General features: G+C 37.6%; 1 protein-coding gene across 1 annotated transcript in view; it reads right to left on the reverse strand.

The window, feature by feature from the left end:
* LOC125240521 overlaps positions 1-22444 on the reverse strand; it is a 35033-nt gene extending 12589 nt beyond the window's left edge. Inside the window, exons 1-2 of the mRNA XM_048148414.1 lie at positions 22405-22444; positions 1061-1236 (exon numbers count right to left, since the gene is read on the reverse strand). Coding sequence (XP_048004371.1) covers positions 1061-1236; positions 22405-22412 — 184 coding nt within the window. The 5' untranslated portion in view covers positions 22413-22444. The remainder of the gene's footprint in view (positions 1-1060; positions 1237-22404) is intronic.
* Between the last annotated feature and the right edge of the window lie 530 nt (positions 22445-22974).

A 22974-nucleotide genomic window follows, 5' to 3' on the forward strand; every position in this document is an offset into this window, starting at 1 on the left:
GTCATTCACTATGGTTGACAGTGACACTTGAGTCACTTGACAGTCAGACATACCGAACTGTTTGAGCTGACTGTTAAAACTTTTTTTTTTTTAATGATTTTGTCGTTTTCTTAGGTGTATGAAACAACACATGTGACGTCACGAAGCTGTTGTCTTGACGTTTGTAACTTACGCTCTTTCTGCTCGAAGTAGTAATAAGAAGGGATTTTCTCATTAAAATAGCAGTTTTTGGAAAAATAAAAAAATACGTGTATCTTTTAGTACTGAGTTCTTTCAAACCAAACAATAAAAAGTTGTACTCAAAAATATGAAATGTTGTCAATTAAGCTTTTCACTCTCGTACCGTACTATTAGGCCACTCAGCAAGCTTCGTGGCCTAAACATGGTACTCGACTGAAAAGCTTTGTATTATATCACGATTTTGTAAAATACTATTAAACTATTTTAAGCATAATATTCTGCATAAAAAGTTGGCATTTCAAAAACTGGGACAACTATCCCTCTTTTACCCTACTATACTTACATACATACTCGACGTCCGGTCTGGCCTAGCGCGTAGTGACCGTGCCTGCTACGCCGCGGTCCCGGGTTCGAATCCCAGTAAGGGCATTTATTTGTGTGGTGAGCATAGATATTTGTTCCTGAGTCATGGATGTTTTCTAAGTACATATATAAGTATTTGTATATTATATATATCGTTGTCTGAGCACCTGCAACACAAGCCTTCTTGAGCTTACCGTGGGACTCAGTCAATCTGTGTAAGAATGTCCTATAATATTTATTTATTTATACTCGTAGATAGGCACAGTATAATAAAGAGTACTATCGTACAGTATGGCAACTCCCGCTCCCCGCTGAAAGTGCTGCCCACCCCCTCTCGGTTACCTCACAGTTACCGCCTGTCAAAAACGCGAACAGTCGACCTGTCATATCTCACTCACAAGCATAGTACGCGACCTACACGAGCATAGAATGTGTGCTAGGACGCGCCTCTTTGATATATTTGATCGCCAGTGTCCGAGGTGTGACATAGGTAATTGTTACTTAGGTAAGTACTCACTTTGCATGGACACTATGTCGAGCAGGCTCCTAGCTGACATATTGTTGTGGTATACGTTCTTGGGAGGGTAAGGCGGGTCCGGCTTGCGTTCCGGCGGCGTGGGCGCGACGCTGACGCTGCTCGCCGGTATGGGTACACCTTGCGCGAACTTCCTCTGTACGAGTCTCACTCCGTTCCTGTGAAAAAGTTTGTACAGTTTATTGATACATTTTATTTTATTTACTTGTCAAACAATAGTTATTTGTTATACAAGGGGGCAAAGTTGTATTTTAACGCCGAGTGTGGAATTGAAAAACGAGCAAGTGAAAGGATTCTATAGTTGAACCACGAGCGAAGCGAGTACGAGAATAGAATCCTGAACTTGCGAGTTTTTAACACACGAGAAGTAAAATACATTTGCACCCGAGTGTAACACAAAACTTTTCCCCTCACTATAGCGAGGAAACTACAAAGCAAAAAAATGCGTTTATCACTGCTTCCAGTAGTTCCACAGGTGGTAAATCATCTTTATTACTAGATTCACCTACTTTTATCAATTTTAAAGCAGTTAATTTGACTTATTCAAGGTCAAATTACTTTACCCACTAGTGGATAAAATGCGTTTTTACCCGCTGGTATTAAAGGACAAAACACGTGTTTCTGACCTAGTGAGGGGAAAACTAATTTATTTGTATATTTTGACTTAGACCTCGGGGATAAAGCCCACCGTCACTTTCCAAAGTTTGTTACGCTCGTGTCGCTCGTGGTTCAATATTAAAATCATTCGCTTGCTCGGGTATCAATATTGGAACGTGCGGTTAAACATCCACTTTGCCGCCTACAAGGCAACAAACACCGTTTTATTCAAGTAGCAAGGTTATTCCGTCCCGACGTTTGAAAGGCGTGCGCAGAACCAAAGCAAACACATAGATGCTCTTTTGACCTTCAATGAAATGTAATTGATACAACGTTACTGCATGTAATGTAATAGGCACATCGTATTTTTCAAGACCTTTTCTATATGTCGCTGAAAGCACATTTCGGACACTGGCGCTCAAATACATATATGAAAGAGGCGCGTTCCTAGCACACAGTCTAAGCTCGTGTATATGGACGCGTACTATGCTTGTATGAGTGAGATAATTATGACAGGTAGATTGTTCGCGTTTTTGACAGGCGGTAACTGTGAGGTAACCGAGAGGGGGTGGGCTTCACTTTCAGCGGGGAGCGGAAATGCCCATACTGTACCATAGTACTCTTTATTATACTGTGCTGAAAATGTGTGAAAGTTCACACATCCGCACAGAACAAGGATAATATAATAAAGTAGCTACATGGAGTTTTCAGCACAGGGTCAGTCTATATATAGATTCGACACGGTGCCCTAAAAATATCTAGGTCATATACATATCAAAGAGGATCTAGTATTATAGAGACTGTCGAAGTAAAACGAGTAATCACAGTACATAGACTGCCATCTCTTGACACAGGCTTAAAACTTTTGAACCTCAGTTTAGACAATTTGGCCCATATTCTTAGCTTGATATGAGTTAAAATGTCAAATATTAATATTAGCGCCATCTAGTTGAGCGTACCCCAAAGGTGTAATGCCATCTAGGCCACCGTACCATTTTCTGTATGGTACTGAGGTACGTTTTTTCTTAAACTTTATCTGTCTATACGGAGTTATATGTCTTTGTAGACATTTAAAGTGTTATCTAGGTCATATAGATATAGTACCGCCCTCAAGGCCGAAGGACTACATGGAAATAGAACGGGAATACGGGTCCTTCTCACTTGTCAGTCAGGGCAAATGTTATTAGGCAAATTTGCTAGTCAGGGCAAATGTTATTAGGCAAATTTGCTCGGGGATGTAAATAACTATATTCCGAGCTTCATGTACAGCATTTCAAACCTACGAAAGTGCATACTGTTACAAAATCTTGGGTACCACATAGAGAAATAGATTTGGTTCATTATGATACTTGAATGAATAAATAAATAATAAATATTATAGGACATTCTTACACAGTTTGACCAAGTCCCACGGCAAGCTCAAGAAGGCTTGTGTTGTGGGTACTCAGACAACGATATATACAAATACTTAAATACAATAATGGCAATATATACTTTAATTTAATTTGCCACGGATCATGGGAGCCTGGGGTCCGCTTTGACAACTAATCCTAAGATTTCGCGTAGGCACTAGTTTTACGAAAGCGACTACCATCTGACCTTCCAACCCGAAGGGTAAACTAGACCTTATTGGAATTAGTCGAAAACCGACTAGCAAATATCAAATGACACACATAAATACCGAAAAACTCATTGGAGCGAGCCGGGGTTCGAACTCGCGACCTCCGGAACGAAAGTCGCACGTATTTACTGCTAGGCTACCAGCGCTTCTATCCAGAGATACAAACTATTTTTTTTTGAAGTATAACGATGTGCAAATCAAATCGGTAAAAATCACACGGCATTTGAGCTTCAATCGAAGACGCTGCCCAATTGTCCATAACCACACCTCGGACACTGGCAATCAAATATATGAAAGAGGTGCGTTCCTAGCACACAGTCTATATAAGCTCGTGCATAGGTGAACGCGTACTATGCTTGTATGAGTGAAATATGACAGGTCGACTGTTCGCGCTTTTGACAGGCGGAAACTGTGAGGTAACCGAGAGGGGCGGCACTTTCAGCGGGGAGCGGGAGTGGCCATACTGTACTCTTTATTATACCGTGCCCATTTACCGTTACTATGATATCATAAGTAATGTATGGTGTAATCTACGAAAAAAGTCCGCGATGGCATAGGTATATATGTGTGCATTGCAAGGATTGCAACTGATCCATGGTGCCTAGGGTTGAATGTTCGGGATTAGGCGAGATTCACACGTTTGCATGTCCTCGATGCATACTAATAAAAAAGCCGGACAAGTGCGAGTCGGACTCAGAAATTTCAGCTTTCTAATGCTAAGGCCGATAGTCTACTATCATACAGTCACCGGCATAAATATGTGATGACTTCTATTTCTATACCTTGTCACATTAACGTGTTGTTTGAAATGTCAAACGATTTAAAGCGACTAGGTACAGAGATCATCACTTATTTATGCCGGTGACAATGTTTATCATAGAAATATGATCATAGGCAACATGCCACCCTTTTTCTCCACGTTGAAGAAAAAGCGATTCATACAGACCTATATATATATATATATAGAAGAAAGTGAAGAAACAAGTTCATCTATTTGTATAGGGGCCGAGCGTGTCAGAATTTGTACTGAAGTTGTTACTTGCCTGTGATTTTAAATATGTCTCAGGCCTCTAACGAGTTCATAATTTTTGTGTTGTTGCAAAATGTGTTGTACTGAGTACTCGTATCACGTAACGAGGCATTTTTAGGGTTCCGTAATCAACTAGGAACCTAGGAACGCGGACGGACGGACAGACAGACATGTCGAAACTTTAAGGGTTCCTGTTCCTAGTTGACTACGGAACCCTAAAAATAGGAAGACAAATATAGATGCAACATTTATGCAGCCCGGCGTACTGATATTTCCCATGAAACCTATCACAGCCTGCATTCTTTCATCCGTGATGGATGATGATGCCGCCATTATTTTACAAGTCAATCAATCAATCAAAATATTCTTTATTCAAATAGGCTTACAATAAGCACTTTTAAATAGAACACTAGTGCTCATATTTACAGTAACACAGGTCGAACGCGATTAATTAATATTATTTTACCTTTTTCCATCGCCAGGGGGCCGATTTTTGAGTCTCACGTTCGAATTCAGAAAATTGTCACTGAAAATAATAGGCAATTCACCGTTTTCAACCGGTATTTTAGTGACAGTGAGATTCAAAAATCGGCCCCCAGGTTGCACTTACAAATCCTTAGGAGTGCGTTTCTATATGTTTACAGACGTAGTGCGAAAAGATTTTCTTTCGTATTTTTTCGGAAACGTACGAACGTGTCTTGCTATTTCAGGTACTCTCAGTACATGAACAGTTTGGCTCAGTCGGTATCGGTAGTGCTAGTGACCCTGCCTAATCCTGGGTTCGAATCCCGGTAAGACCCCTTACTCCTTAGAGCGCTCATCAATTTCACGAAACGACCATCGATAGATGGCGTTGGCGCTCGGTACGCGAGCACCGGCAACTCAACGCGCGTTTCAACGCAGACACGAATAATCTTGATAGTTTTGAATTAAATTGCTAATAACATAATTTTCAATTTTATATGGGGACTCTTTATTTAATTTCATATTCATGGTATGGTAGTAGTAAATAAGGTATATGAATGTAGTAAAAGTATAGTATTAGTCTACATGTACATATATAAATTCAGGTTTCCTAATTGATTGATTCAACAACCAACACCGCTGAGCCGAAACTACGAAAGCTAGAAAGTCGAAATTTGTATAGATTGCATTAACAAAATTTCGAAGAGATAAGAATCGATTATGAAAATTTACACCCCTAGTAGAGGGAAAAAGGGGTGAAAGTTTGTAGCGGGATCAATATGTTTTTTTTATTAGGAAAATTTTAGTTAGGAACTTGAAATTAGAGAATAGTTTAATAGTGATTTCTGTTTTTTAGGGTTCCGTAGTCAACTAGGAACTCTTATAGTTTCGCCATGTCTGTCTGTCCATCCGTCCGTCCGTCCGTCCGTCCGTCCGCGGATAATCTCAGTAACCGTAAGCACTAGAAAGCTGAAATTTAGTAACAATATGTATATCAATCACGTCAACAAAGTGCAAAAATGAAAAATGGAAAAAAATGTTTTATTAGTGTAAAGTGTAAAGTGGGGGCTGATTTTTTTTAGGGTTCCGTAGCCAAAATGGCAAAAACGGAACCCTTATAGTTTCGTCATGTCCGTCTGTCCGTCTGTCCGTCTGTCCGTCTGTCCGTCTGTCACAGCCGATTTACTCGGAAACTATAAGTACTACAGTGATGAAATTTGATGGGAATATGTGTTGTATGAACCGCTACAAAATTATGACACTAAATAGTAAAAAAAAAAGAATTGGGGTGGGGCCCCCCATACATGTAACTGAGGGATGAAAATTTTTTTTTCGATGTACATACCCGTGTGGGGTATCAATGGAAAGGTCTTTTAAAATGATATAAAGTTTTCTAAAAAACATTTTTCTTAAAGTGAACGGTTTTTGAGATATCAGCTCTCAAAGTCGTAAAAAGTATGTCCCCCCCCCTCTATTTTTATAACTACGGGGTATAAAATTCTAAAAAAAATAGAGGTGATGCATGCTAATTAACTCTTTCAACGATTTTTGGTTTGATCAAAGTATCTCTTATAGTTTTTGAGATAGGTTGATTTAACTGTAATTTTGGTTTGCTGCTACGGAACCCTTTGTGCGCGAGCCCGACTCGCACTTGGCCGGTTTTTTTTTTTTCATTCCAACCCCAACGTGTGATATATTTTTGGATAGGTATTTAAAAATGAATAAGGGTTTACTAAGATCGTTTTTTGATAATATTAATATTTTCGGAAATTATCACAGTTATTCTGACTTTCATATTTTTATAAGAACAGCATGCACTTACGTCCAGAACAGTGACATTTGGTGCATTGGAACTGCTCATGATGTGTCACTTTTTAACCGTCGCCTCAAATCTGAGAGATTTGAGGCGAGGTTCTCAATTCGTCTGTATGTTTATTTATTTTTTTCATTTTTTTATGTTTGTTCATCGATATCTCCGTTGTTACTGGACCGATTAAAAAAAAAATATTGAATGTATATGAATACAGATTGGTCCCATTTTTCTCAGAACCCAGTTCTGATGATGGGATCCTGGAGTAATCGAGGGAACTCCTCGAATCTGAAAGGCATACGTATGGTGTCTCAGTACAAGACGTAACACTATCTGAACTAGCTTGACAAATAGTACAAATACGAACGTTTCCGGAAAATATACGAAGGAAAACCTTTTCGCACCGCACTACATTTTTATACCTTTTTATAATTTTGTTTGTGGTTTTGTATTTTGAAATTTTATATGTAAATATTTCTCAGCTCATTTCTATTAGTTGTCAATATACATATTTTGTGGAAGCCAGATGCTCAGTTTTTTGCTCTCCCTTTAGCTATCCTTCCATAATGGATGACCGGATTGAACAGTTTGGCTCAGTCGGTATCGGTAGTGCTAGTGACCCTGCCTAATCCTGGGTTCGAATCCCGGTAAGGCCATTTATTTGTGTGATGCTGATGAGCACAGATATGTGTTCCTGAACCATGGATGTTTTCTATGTATGTATTTATCTATTTAATACGTATATCGTCGCTTAGCACCCATAGTACGAGCTCAGCTTAGTTTGGGGCTAAGTTGATCTATGTAAGGTGTCCCGAATATTTAAAAAAATCCTAGTGAGTGCCAAACAGAGGAGTTCACAGCTCAGGAAGAATAAGTACATTACGTGTACCATTCATCACGCGTCGCGGCGGTTAGCGTCACTACAAGCTTGGCATTGGCACCAATACAATAGGGACTACGCAGGCAAAGTTTCAGTTCAAATTCAGAAAGTATGTCAAATCATACAAAGTTTCATTACCCCCTTTACCCCCTTAAAGGATGATTTTCCCAAAAAGCTGAAATGACTTTTCTTTTTTCACACTTCACTACCTTTTTACCAAGTTACAAGTCCATAGCTTAAAATAAAACTTAATCCCCATACAAACTTTGATCCCCTATTTTACCCCCCTAAAGGATGATTTTTCCAAAACGCTGAAATTACTTTTCTTCTTTCACACTCTACTACTTTTTTACCAACTTTCAAGTCCATAGTTTAAAATAAAACTTGTTTCCCATACATTTTATCCCCATTTTAACCCCTTTAAAGTATGAAAATCCAAAAACGCTGAAATCACTTTTCTTCCATTTTAAATTATTACCTTTATAGGAAGTCAGCCTTTAAAAATTCCTAATGTTATTTGTTTTGACATGTGCCGTCAACCACTTGACACTAACTTGAATGTTATTCTTAAGGGTCTCACACGCTAATAAACAAAGCCCGGATGACTGGAGAAATTATGTGTTGACATCTCAATAGTGCGAGGAAACACATTTTATGTAAGATAAGATAAGATAATCATTTATTTGTTTGCTACAATACACACCAAAATTAAACAATTAAAACAAAAATAAACAATAAAAAGTACTAACACTACAGAAAAAACAACAATAGCATACATTAAAATATCGATAAAAAGCACGATTTACTCGACCACCATTACGAAATAAATAAAAATATTGGTAGTTGTAAACTAGAGATGGGCCGAATATTCGGTAACTATTCGGTATTCGGCATATTCGGCAAGTTTTTCAATGTTCGTATTCGGCCGAATAATTCGGTTGCATTGCCGAATATTTACCGAATAAACAAAGTAAATAACTAATGAAGATCTTACGTATTCCATTGGATAATAAGCTCCTATTTTAGTAGCTTTCTAAGGAACTACTAAAAATGCGTCAAAATATAAACACAATAGTTTTGTAATAAAGTTAAAAAACCGTAGTTTAAGAGTTGAGAAGAGTTCAGAGTTGTTTTAACTAAGTTTTAGTTATCCACTAAATCATAAGAACATAGTTGTAGTATGTATAACCATTATCAATCATTTCATAGTTTTAATCTTAACATTCGCTTTAAAAATATGGCTTAACCGAATATTCGGCCGAATGTTCGGTTCGGTAAGAGCTGAACCGAATGTTCGGCCGAATATTCGTATTCGACAAAGTCCATATTCGGCCCATCTCTATTGTAAACACTTTTAAAAAGAGCTGTTTGTATTTTTTTTCTTCATTACTTTATATAATTTTCGTAATAAACAATTAGTATTTCTTTTATATATATTTTTCAATTATTGATGATTATTATAGTATGTAATTAGTTTACTGAAATAATAAATAATAAGCTTACACATTATGTAACAATATGACGTGTAAGATGATATCTATAATAAAGATCAATAAATTTCTGATTCAAAAGTTGTTCGTATGGATCTCGATATAAAAGCACTATTGAAAAGTGCATTTTTGCTCCCGTCGCGCGTCGTCCGGGCTTTGCTAATAAATACATTTATTATGTATGAAAATGATGAAAAAAATATTTTTTTCCGAATTTAACTAAAAGTGATACACAGAGTGGTTCCTGATAATCAAACACCGGTTTCGCGGGGGCAAAAATGTACCAGTGCTAGTGATTCATTAAATATCGACTTAGTTTATCGACATCCATAAAAATAAATTTTTAACCATCATTATCATAACTAAACTAATGGCTAAGTTTGAATACGTTTAACTATGTGCAAACCTCTTTCATTTATACTTATCGCAACTATAAACAACCGATATCTGACATTGACTGTGTCGAGTCACTTTTGACAACCATTGAATCGTTGAATAATTCATCTAGTACCTACAACAATATTATTTTGCATTCCGATCAATTAAATCTACCTTTTTGTTTCTTAAGGCGGCTAAAAATGCCACGCAAGAAAAAAGATCATTCATCTTCCTGGAAACCTGATCATTCAGATATAGATGATAAAGGTACGACTTACTTTTGCAAGAAATGTAAAATTCATATGTCACGAAAATGTGGAAAAAAATTTGATTGTATATTATGAAAATTATATTAAATATTAAAGAAAGTTAATTCCTCAAAAAGTTTATTTTTGTGTATGCAGTTTTTTTCTTCATTCAAATTCTTGAAATTACACAACGGTTGTGCGACATTTTTATCGATATCAAATAATAAAATTAGTTTAATGTGTCCTCGCACTATTAAACGTCAGTACAGATTTGCCCCCGCGAAACCGGTGTATGCTGATAATGGACCGAGCTACGTGTCGAATTTAACGGAAAACAAAAAAACACGGTGTATGAAATAGAGACTGTACAGTCAAAATAGTCAAATTCAAATACCAAGAATGGGTAATTTAATATGAAATTGTGGGTAATATATCTTAGTTTTGCTGAAACAAACACAGATGGCGAAAGGTAAGTAAAACAGTGTGTAAAACATTCGCTTGAGAACAATATTAAACATAATATAAGTTTGATTAATAATAAAAAACCGGCCAAGTGCGAGTCGGACTCGCCCACCGAGGGTCCCGTACAAACTTTCTTTCAAACTACCTAGTTAAAATAATCTCATGTTTTCATATAACTCTAATGACTTGACTAGAAGACAAAAGTATAGGTACTAATGAGCATTATTGTGTATAGCGCCATCTCTTCGTGAATTCGCTAACTAATTTGCGCGACCTGTATACTATGTTGGTTTTTCAGGGATAATTCTTTATAATGTTAACCGATTTAAACAGTTTTTACTTTATTGGAAAGAAGACGGTTTACGTAACGTCTCGTATTAATTTGAAGTACGATATACATTCGCAAGGGTGGGTAACTTGAAAGTAAAAATATGAAAAGTTTTTTGTGAATTAAAAAAAAGTTTCCAAGATACAAACACGATTATATTTTTCCTGTAATATTTAGCATAAAACCAATGTTTCCTGAAATTTTCATAATTTTTAGTTGGTAAACTTCGGAGATAAGGGGGGGGGGACGGTATTTTTTTTTACATTTTTCTTCAAAATTCTTTTTTTTTCCACAACAAAAAAATTATAAAAAATAGTTTATTTACGTTCAATTTGCGCTCTTTCTAACGATATCCCACTTGATCTAGTAACTTGAAATTTACAGTTTGCCCCCCATTCATTTTGGCCATTTTCTACAATTAAAATTCATAAATTAAAAAAAAAAATACTTTCTATTTGTAGAGGTTTACAATGTTCATAACTATTCCAAATTTCAAGTTGATAGCATTAGTAGTTCTCGAGATATTTAGGAATGTGACAGACGGACAGACAGACGGACAGAGTCGCACCATAAGGGTTCCTGTTTGTACCTTTTTGGTACGGAACCCTAAAAATATTTTGAATGAATAAATAAAATACAAAAACTTACAATGTAAAGGTGAGCGTGGTTGTCCTAGTCATAGGTGTAAGGGACGACATTATGCGTAATTCCTTTCACCGACGAGATAACACGTCAACACTCGCATGTGGCTACTTTCCTATAAAACGGTTACTTAGACCTAACTGGCCAATTGCTGCCAAGAGTGCCAAGTATAGACGGGCAAATCTTGGCATGAAATAAAACTATGGAAACGGATAATATCGCGTATAACGAATTTACAGTTCATCCCGAGGTTTCGAACAAATCGTGGCACTGAAAATGACGCGAAATTAAAATTTCCTGAAGGAATTAAACCTTTATTTTCATCGATGATTCTGCCAGTGCCAACGTCAAGGATTAGAAAGACACGCGTTAAGATAATTGGCTGGTGAGCGCCACATTTTTCAAATTTGCGTCCTTTTTAATGCCAAGATTTGGTTGGTTCGAGACGCGACACTATCAGGCACCGTAACCGAATGGCATTTCTGCGACGCCAAACGCCGCAGATGCAGTCTGGCTCTGTCGCGCCAATACGCAAGAGCGATAGAGATAGGTTGCATTTCTGCGGCGTCTGGCGTCGCAGAAATGCCACTCGGCTACGGGCCAGGACCGTTCAAACGATAAACGTAGTTATCGGTGCAACAGTTGCGAGCGACTGAAAACGCAGTTGCATCGCGCGCACAGTCTGATGCGCACAATGTTCTCGGCAGTCCGGCGAGACTTGTTGAATTTGTCGCCGAGTGTACAGTCGAGTTCATGAAAAAATGTACACATACGTAGGTCACGGCATAAAGCTAGGAACATACTACGCGGACGTCCGTCGTAAATCGACCGCGACCGCGACCGATCAGTGTGCACGGTCACAAAACATCCAGCGAGCCAGATTTCGATCGGACGTCCATGTGCTCAAGGCCATGTCCACGTCCGTCGACCGATAGTTTGCACGGTTACGTGTATATAGCTAGGAACATACTACGCGGACGTCCGTCGTAAATCGACCGCGACCGCGACCGATCAGTGTGCACGGAACAAAACATCCAGCGAGCCAGATTTCGATCGGACGTCCAAGCGCTCAAGGCCACGTCCACGTCCGTCGACCGATAGTTTGCACGATTATGTGTAATTTCATTGTCCAGATCCCCTCCGCGGTCGATTTACGACGGACGTCCGCGTAGTATAGGAACATACTACGCGGACGTCCGTTTGCGTCAGCTTGAGTCTTGTCGTAAAGCACTTGAACATAACGCAGCGTTGATATGTTTACGTTTCTACAAAGTACTCTCATTGTGTAGTCTTAAGTACAAAATATAAACTGTTAACTGTTGACGCAATTTAATTAGTGATTTTTTGAATACGTCACTATGGAGTCGTTCCCAACTGTCGGATATCGCGCTATTATATTTTATAACTTTCGTCGCGGATTATCTACTAAGCAGTGTGAGGAAAAAATGAAAAAGTGTTTTGCGAGAATTGTCCGTCCTTAACAACCATTAAAAGATGGTATTTAAATTTCAAGCGTGGGCTGTTTAATTTAGAAGACGATCCTCGTTCAGGCAAAAGGGAGTGTACAAGTTTCTAATAGGGTGGCAACGCGCTTGTGAAACTGTTTGAGTTGCAGGCGTCCATAGGTTACGGTGACCGCTTTACATCAGGCGGGCCGTATGCTTGTTTGCCACCGACGTAGTATAAAAAAAAAAGGCCGGCCGACAGAAATCGTGACCGAAAAAAACATTGAACTTGTGAGAAAAGCTATAACCAAAGATAGACGAATCAATTATAAACAATTAGCTGAAACCCTGGAGATGTCCGAACAAAATATTGGAAGAATTATATCGAACCATTTAAGTGTTAGAAAACTTTGTACCCTGTGGATAGTTGGTGAGCGTCAGGACCCCTGGACCACTACAGATATTTGATGTTTAGTACATACTGAAATTTAGTACCTATTTGATACTATTTGGTACCTGAGTACATATATTTGGTACCTTCACTGATATCGAAAAATCGAGCGAATAAAGTGGCCAGACATTCTGACGTCAGGATGTCTGGACCATTTTTGGTTTACATAGTTCTAGACGGTTCACTATTATCTGGCAGAAACTTTTTACGCATATATTTGATTCGTATAATAGTTCTTGGCAGAAGTCAAGTTTGGCAGAAACACCTTACGCAGAATATGCTTTGGCACAAATCATTTTACAGATTTTTGTAATACCGAATTGTCTGTTGTCATAATGGTGATGAGCATAATAGTCTTCTAGTCGAACAATACATTTGCAGATAATATTTGTGCATAATATTTAGGCGGCATAAAGTTGTTATTTGCTATTTGATAGCGAGTTGGATGTGTTGGGGATGCAAGATACCTAACACTTCTCCTCGCTTCGTTCGTCGTCGTACCTAACGTTGACTCTGGGGCAGTTTTTCTTTTCTGATAGCGAGTAACAATTCTGCTAATGTAATATTATGCTATAAGATTATTATGGTACATACAATTATGCTAAACCAAAGTCGACCAAAGTAATGTTCTGAAACACAATATTCTGCCAAATGTATCTTATGCGTGGTAGTAATAATGCCAACTAAGTTTTCTGCAAAATTACTATTCGAGCGAAAGTGTTTCTGCGAAACCTGTTATGTGAAGTGTGTTTCGGACTAAAATTATTCTGCCAGATGAGGGTAACCCGTTCGAGACAATACTACTAATTGATATCTTAGTCAATATTTACTACCTATTTGGTACCTGTCAATATATTATTGGACCATCCACCTGACAGTCCTGACTTGGCACCATGCGACTTTGGTTTTTTCCATTAAGCAGCAAACTCATCAGACTTTGGCTAGCCAATCAATATCAATGAATATATGCCCGTGTCCTATTAGGTTAGGTTGAGGGCGCAAAGCCTAAGGCACTGGTCCCACTGCGAGTCAGTAAACTATGAGCTATCGGCTATAAAAACGAACAAAAGATAATCACTCCCGTGCAAATAAAAGAGACACGGCGATGTTTATAGTTATTCGCCCAGCGGTGATCTATCAATATCGCCGTGTCTCTTTTATTTGCATGGGAGTGAAATGATCATCATCATCCTCCTTGCGTTATCCCGGCATTTTCCAAGGCTCATGGGAGCCTGGGGTCCACTTTGACAAATGCACTAGGCAATAGTTTTTAACCGACTTTTAAGCGACTGCCATCTGACCTTTAAACCCGAAGGGTAACTGAGCCTTATTGGAATTAGTCCGGTTTCCTCACGATGTTTTCCTTCACCGAAAAGCGACTGGCAAATATCAAACGACATTACGCACATAAGTTCGCACGCTCTTACCGCTAGGTCACCAGCGCTATGACCACCTAATTAAACTAGGTCTATAAGCACCTCTGGACCCTTCAATATTGGGGGATATTGTTACTATTCAACCCTTTCGTCACCCTATTAATCGATAGTATTAGCATTAGCGCGACAATGACCCCTGTAGACCTATGATATGGAAACAGATATGTTCGCAAGCGTGTTATTTTTATTTACTACCAGTGTTCCCAACACTGGTATAATAAAATATTTTTAAACATTCACAGAGAAAATATATTTTTAATAACTAAATGTAACATAATCCAACCAACATTATTTTTTTTTAGTTTTGACACTGTTGCTTTTCGATTTTTAACTGTGAAACTTATATGACTGACATATCACTAAATAAGGCTTTTTTAGAGTGGTCGCTCCTACAAAACTAAAAAAAAATTTTTTGAAATGTTGACCTACGTACTTTTTGCAGTAAATATTATAGTTCGAGACTCAATTTTCTTCCAGGTTATAAGTACTATTTAATTAACCAAAATGAAAAAAAAAAAAAAAAAAAAAAAAAGATTGTATGATTAAGTTAAATAATTTTATATTGATTTAAACTAACACGATCTTCACTCATATTATTAAAATAAAACGGGACTTAATCGTGTAAAACTTACGTTTTATATTTAACCCGACGTTTCGGAGATGATATTACGTCCGTGGTCACGGGTAGACTAAATTTAATTAATTTTATAGAAAGATCGTATTTCATGAATTTGGTTTTTTTCTGCTGGCTGAACCACTGGGAATTTTTCAACAAAACTTTGCACAATCGTACTACTAAGTGTAAGTAACTATAGAAAAAAAAAACCGGCCAAGAGCGTGTCGGGCCACGCTCAGTGTAGGGTTCCGTAGTTTTCCGTATTTTTCTCAAAAACTACTGAACCTATCAAGTTCAAAATAATTTTCCTAGAAAGTCCTTATAAAGTTCTACTTTTGTGATTTTTTTCATATTTTTTAAACTTATGGTTCAAAAGTTAGAGGGGGGGGACGCACTTTTTTTTCCTTTAGGAGCGATTATTTCCGAAAATATTAATATTATCAAAAAACGATCTTTGCAAACCCTTATTCATTTTTAAATACCTATCCAACAATATATCACACGTTGGGGTTGGAATGAAAAAAAATATCAACCCCCACTTTACATGTAGGGGGGGTACCCTAATAAAACATTTTTTTCCAGTTTTTATTTTTGCACTTTGTTGGCGTGATTGATATACATATTGGTACCAAATTTCAGCTTTCTAGTGCTAACGGTTACTGAGATTATCCGCGGACGGACGGACGGACGGACGGACGGACGGACGGACGGACAGACAGAAATGGCGAAACTATAAAGGTTCCTAGTTGACTACGGAACCCTAAAAACAGTTCCTAATCATAAAGGGCATTTTTTGTTCCCTTATCCTGCTACGGCCTTTGTAATTGAATTACAGTTAATGCAATGAGGAGGCACACTCAAAGGTTATGACAGATGGCGCGACGGCACCCTATTAGTCCATTGCACAGATAAAGAATTTCATACGTGAGAGCGAGAAAATATGTTGTTTTTCTCTTTCACATATATGAATGACAGTGACATGCCCAGACACTTGCACAGGCGCCGCCTGGCGGGATAAAATGTCAGTGTGCCTCCTCATTCCTTGTAAAAAAACTACCATGATGATAGAATTAGGTGTCATTTAAATTACTTGGTAATTTTTAATTGACACCACATCTACCTAATTAGAATTACATACAGTAATTGACGTTATGTAAACTTGTTTATTATTATTATATTACTAACCAAAAAAGTATCAAAATGCATTGCCAATCAAAGTTACAAAATGCAATTTCTAATTGAAATTCAAATTACATTTTTAATTTTAGTGAAAACTGTAATTTAACCCCTCGTATGCGGCCCGTCAATTTTGATCATTGAAATAGTGACCTTAACAATAGATTAAAATTCCCACGCACGGATCCGTGTCTAAGCATACATAATTTATAATATTTATATCGTTGTTTGAGTACCGACTACCGACATCACAAGCCTTCTTGAGCTTACCGTGGGACTCGGTCTATCAGTAAAAATGTCCTATAATATTTATTAATTTATTAATACCGAAGCTTACTAGCTTAGTGATTCAGGGTTCCTTACCAAATAAATAGCCTTTTTTAACCCCCGACGCAAAAACTAATAACTGTGGGAGGGGAGTGGGATGGTGCTGCAAAATCTCCTAGTTTTTTTTATATCGACCGAAACATAACTTAACGTCGGATTTTTAAATTCACCCCCGTACCGTGTGCCCGCCGCCGGTCAACACAGACAGCACCAAATTGATTTAAGGCTAATATAATCATGTGCCCCGCCATTAATTGGTATGGTAATAATAGTAGGTACGAGTAAGTAGGTATGGATAAATATTGGGGGACACCTTACACAGATCAACCTAACCCCAAACTAAGCAAAGCTTGTACTCTCGGTGTTAGGCGACGATATAGTTACCTACTTATACACACTGTTTTTATTGAATTCCGTTAACTTTAAGGGATGGTTCTTTAGATCAAATACAATTAATTTCTTTAAGAAACTAGCGTATTAACTCTTGCGGTTATCGAGTTATTAATAGTATTTTATGCAACAGGCGTTTAAAGGAGGTCACCCACACGAGTGTATGCAAAATTTTCTGCTTAAAAATCATAATCTGCGGACACAAAAATAAAAACATCTAAATTCTGTTTCAGTCCTTTGTTCATGCCCACATCCCTTTTAATTTGATTTAATCTAAACACATCAAAGGTCAAAGGGAATTTAAGCCGACCTCATGTCACAATCATACCTAATATGTATGTACGAGGCCTAAATATCAACTCCGGGTCCCAGGCGAGATAAAGTATTGAATAGTGAAAGGATTTGCTTCCGTCTGAGTGCTTCCCAGCCGCGCTTGATATCGAGATATTTTTCCGTAATGCCTTCAAATTTTCCTATTTAGAGATGTTTTGTAAATGAAAAGCGACCTAATATTTCGTCTGGTTTTCATTTAATAGTGATACAAATTAAAATTATCAACACTGACAAAAATCTTGACCTGACTGAACTGACCAACAATCAAGCCAAAAGAAGACATTCGGTTGTGGCGTCAAGTACTATCACAGTATAATAAAGAGTACTATCGTACAGTATGGCCACTCCCGCTCCCCTCTGAAAGTGTTACCTCACAGTTACCGCCTGTCAAAAACGCGAACTGTCGACCTGTCATATGTCACTCATACAAGCATAATTATTATGCTTGTATGAGCACTAGTCTAGCCCTAGCACACAGTCTAAGCTCGTGTAGGTGAACGTGTACTATTATAGTACACGTTCACCTACACGAGCTTAGACTGTGTGCACTAGCACACAGTCTAAGCTCGTGTAGGTGAACGTGTACTATTATAGTACACGTTCACCTACACGAGCTTAGACTGTGTGCTAGGAACGGTCCTCTTTCATATATTTGATCGCCAGTGTCTGCGGTGTGATACTATTATGCCAATCGCCAATCGACTCCCACATAAGGTCAGTTCTAACTGATCCAATTGGTAGCGTACTCCCCTTGAAAAGTACACGCACCTGTTTTATGAATATGTACTGTGTAGTCTACATTTTAGGCAGTGGTCCCACCAAAAGCAAGTAAGCTCATGTAAGTATGAGCTATCTGCAAGAGAAAAGAACAACAGATAGTCGCTCCCATGTAAATAAAAGAGAGAGCAACATATAACTCGCTCGCGCTGTCATCGCGTGTCTTCCACACTCTGCGTTAAAATACAACTTTGCCCCCTTGTATAACAAATAACTATTGTTCGTTTTTATTGCCGATACTTAGTCTTGAAGTTGAAGAGCCTTACTCGCTTTTGTTGGGACCAGTGCCTTATGAATTTAGCTTTATAATATAGAAGGGTTCTTATGCTTCATTTACAATAAGGACGAATTTCTATTAAAATTTCAGGTGAAAACGTCCTTATTGGAACTTTAGCATTAGAAGAATTTGTGTGGATAGGTATATGTTACTTAAGGGCTGAAATTAAATTGGTCGCAACACAATTTTATCGTCGTAACGTTTGGTCGGCTTGGAAGCTGAGACTAACATGTAAAATATTTAAACCCTAATATACTCGGACACGTTTACTTCATAGCAGCACAAATAGAACGGGAAGTTTGTCTTCATGGTCATATTCAAATCCAACCATTTGTTTCTTTGTTTTGTTTACTAGGTGTTAGATAATCGTAATGGAAAAGCATTTTTATGATTTTATTTTGCGCAATTTGAAGTGGTTTCAGGTTCGTTCAGATATGTCAACTAAGGAATGAATGTCATACAGCCAATGTGTAAAAAAAAATTTGTTTTATTTTCCTTGCATTTTTTGGGAGAAGTACACTACCGTCAAAAAGTTTAAGACCAAACACGATATATACAAATAATCAACATTTCATGAAGTTCCTATGAGAATATTACTTTTCAGTACCTACAACCGACAAAATAAAGCGTATAACAATTTTTAAAAAGGGATCATAATAAGAAATAAAAGCTAAACGTTTTTCTCATCGAAAAATCCTCCTCGACGCTTTTTCACTTCCGAGCAGATTCTTGGCATTCTTGCTATAAGTTTGTGTAGCGTTTCTTGGCTAATGGATTTCCACTCGTATTCCCATAGTATCTCCCATAGAGCTGTTGCAGATGTCGGACATTGTCTTCGGACTCTACGGTCGAGTTCATCCCATAAAAGTTCGATCGGGTTAAGGTCTGGGGATTGCGGTGGCCAAATCATATTTTTTAACACACCTTGGCGTTCTTTATTGACTGTGTAGCTTCTACAGATCTTTGCTGAGTGTTTGGGATTGTTGTCTTCTTGCAGAACAAATGGGTTGCCGATCAATATAATAAGATTACGTTGTTTTCTATTGATTACAAATTTAGTTTGATGATTTTTAGAAGATTTTTATAACAATGACACTGAACATTGTGTTTGGTCTTAAACTTTTTGACGGTAGTGTACCTATACCTACTTTAATATTTGCCTTGGCAGAAATTTCAATTCTTGGATTCACATGTAGGTACAGTCGCCATCAGATATATAAGAGCGCCCGAGGTACTCAAAAATATCTGAACACGCCTCTAACGCCTAGGCAATAGAGGCGTGTTCAGATATTTTTGAGTACCTCGGGCGCTCTTATATATCTGATGGCGACTGTACATATTGTATTGTAGAACTCAGCTTTGCTTTCTCTGACAAAATTCTCATCCATGAAGTTTCGCACGGCCTCCGCAATCATACATTTATGCTGTACTATTACTATTTGAAAAAAACCGGCCAAGATCGTGTCGGGCCACGCTCAATGTGGAATTTCAGAATTTCAGAAGGATTTCAATAGCAAAAATCAAATATGGCAGCTTAAATGTATGGGATATCGGTCCTATATACGATACGATACGATATCGGATCGGATGTGAAAATGCACTAAAGCATCAGGCGAGCAATGTAACAGTCATTAGGGCCATAAGAGTATATCAGATATTTATGGAGCCTTCTTTCTGTACAGTCACCCGCGAAAATAAGTGATGATTTCTGTACCTTGTCACTTTTAATCATTTGACAGCTTCATATGACATTTCAGACAATATGTTAATAAAAAAAAATAATAATAATAATAAATCGTTTATTCTCAAAATAAACCCTTTTTTAATAACATTAAATCTTCTGCCAAACTGCAGGACAGTTTGTTGGCAGAGGGGACTCCCTTACATAATCTAAGTGGGTAGAACTATCTAAGTAAGTTTATGCTAGGTACAGTTTTGATGTATTGCTTACAGAAAGTTTTAACTTCAAATTATCTATGAAAATAACTATCTAAGTGGATAAATTCTAGGTACAGCTTTGATTTACATTTTACAGTAATTTCAACTTTAGTTTTTCTAAGAGAAAGTTTTTCATTTTAATTTTAAACATACACAGTGACTTACATTCCTTTATATTATTAGGCAACTCATTATACAATTTGGGGATTAAGTACTTCCTACTTCTTTTTCCATAATAATTATAACCACACGACGGGATTAGTAATACGTTTTTAGTACTATTTCTTGTTAATATAGAATTATTTTTGTAGATTTTAAATTCATCATTGTTGAAGTGATCTAAGGCCAGCAACATCCCTACCTCCTCATGAACCGGCAGCATACGACACTCCACAAATAATTCCTCATAGTCACCTTTTTTACACCGCATTTTAGTTTTGCTATCCACTAATAGCTTCATAAAGCGTATCTGTACCCTGTCGAGATAGGTTTTAAATGTCCTTCCATAGCATGCCAGTCCATACGAAAGCAGGGAGTTAGCCAGCGCGTAATACACTGTACATTGTGGCCCTATCCAATACATATTTTAACTGTGTAAGTTTTACTAGCACTAGTCTTAATTTTTCACATAATTTATTTATATGATTGCTCCAAGAAAAGTTGTGATCTATTAATAAACCCAAATACTTGTACTCTAATACAACCTCAATGTTCTCACACTGGCAGTTGTAATACTCACTATGCAGACATTCATATGAGACAAGGTATAATGTGACAAGGTACAGAAATCATCACTTATTTAGGCCAGTGACTGTACAATATTATTGCCAATGACTGTACACCACTCATCAAGTTTTGTTTCTTTCTTTCCAGGCAATAAATATGGTATTTTAATCAAAATTAATGCCAACAATGCTATAATCTTTCCCGTTTAGAAAATTATTATAGCAAATGTAAAGAATGAGAGTTTCTAAGACCTATATTAACCGGGATATAAACCGTGATTACCTTTTTGATTTTTATTTTGGGTTTCCCATGATCATGATGCATGCAACAACTGTGTTGAAATATCGGGACCTCAATAAAAATTAAAAAGGTAATCACGGTTTATATCCCAGTCAATGTAAGTCTTATGAAACTAACCGTGAATCATTTAAAACACTTAATGAGAGTTTAGTTGTTATAAGGCACAAACAACTACTTGTTTCTGTACAGTCAACCCATTGGAACCCTAGGCCACTGTAGAACTATGTCATAGTGACGTTATAATTCAGATTGTAAGAAATCTCTTACCGCTTGTCATTTTGACATGGTTGTAGAGTGGCCTAGGGTTCCAATTGGTTGACTGTACCTACCCACTCAATTGCTCTAAAATTTCTACCATAAGCAACTGAGTGGCTACATAATACTGTTTATTCTGAACACGGAAACCAAAGAAAATAGGTACTTTCATACAATACCTTCGCCCTAGGCTTGTGCCGTTTCGTTCGTTGATCGGAGCGCTCCGATCTCGTTCAATCGCTCCCATGAACTAGTTCGCTCTTTTAGGTCTTTTGCTCATTTAGTTCAGCCAGACCAGCGATCACTGCGGTCGGAAAAATCAGAACGAATGGGACCGAATAGTGTCAAAATTACACAAATAGTCCACAGATAGTAACATTCCGGGCCGAAAGGTTGTAAGTAACCGAAGTTTAATATGAAAACTTGACTTTTTTGTTGCTCTGCTAAGTAGCTCTCGCTCTCGGTCGGCGCAGTCACACATTCGTTCTCGATCCAAACCGCTCGCGCTCGCCGATCCTATACTGAACTAAATGAGCAAAGACCGATTCTCAGAGCACGGAAAGATTCAGTTCATTTCGGTCATTGATGGGATTTTATTCCTAACAGTTCATAGTTCGTGAACGACACAAGCCTACTTCGCCCTGCGGTAAAGGAAACTACCTACGACTTGACGATTTCTTAAGAAGAGAAAAGTACTATGACTAAGGCACGTGTTTTGTTTTGACCCCACAGGAAGTATTCTACACACAGCGTAATACAATACTTTCACAATGATTAGTACATAAAATCTATAATCTTAATTGTGCATTGCAAATAAGTACATTTTTTACATTCGCTATGCATGGAACAAAATAACAAAACAACATCATCAATATTTGTTTTGATGGAAAACAAATGAAGAGCAATTGAACAATAGTAAATCACTTACTGCTTCATCTTGGGGTTGGCGGAAAATTCTCGAAATGAGGTGCCTGATGCTCTAAGGCACGTGTTTTGTTTTGACCCCACAGGAAGTATTCTACACACAGCGTAATACAATACTTTCACAATGATTAGTACATAAAATCTATAATCTTAATTGTGCATTGCAAATAAGTACATTTTTTACATTCGCTATGCATGGAACAAAATAACAAAACAACATCATCAATATTTGTTTTGATGGAAAACAAATGAAGAGCAATTGAACAATAGTAAATCACTTACTGCTTCATCTTGGGGTTGGCGGAAAATTCTCGAAATGAGGTGCCTGATGCTCTGCAAATATTGCGATGCGAACTTGAGTATACTGTTCAGAATGCAAATGCAATCGGTGCAGCCGGCTTCCAGTTTAGCTTCGGGGTTTGCACCAGTTTGCACCATGTTTGCACACACCAGGGACTTTTAAAGGGGACAGCGCAATCACATTTTTTGCCATACTAAATTAAACCTTATTACTGAGCCAGAAACTCCAGAAAGGCGTTTGTATCAAACTAACGAAAGCGGTTCACATGAGAGG

The sequence above is a fragment of the Leguminivora glycinivorella genome, chromosome Z (assembly GCF_023078275.1).
Source record: "Leguminivora glycinivorella isolate SPB_JAAS2020 chromosome Z, LegGlyc_1.1, whole genome shotgun sequence".
Lineage (NCBI taxonomy): Eukaryota > Metazoa > Arthropoda > Insecta > Lepidoptera > Tortricidae > Leguminivora > Leguminivora glycinivorella.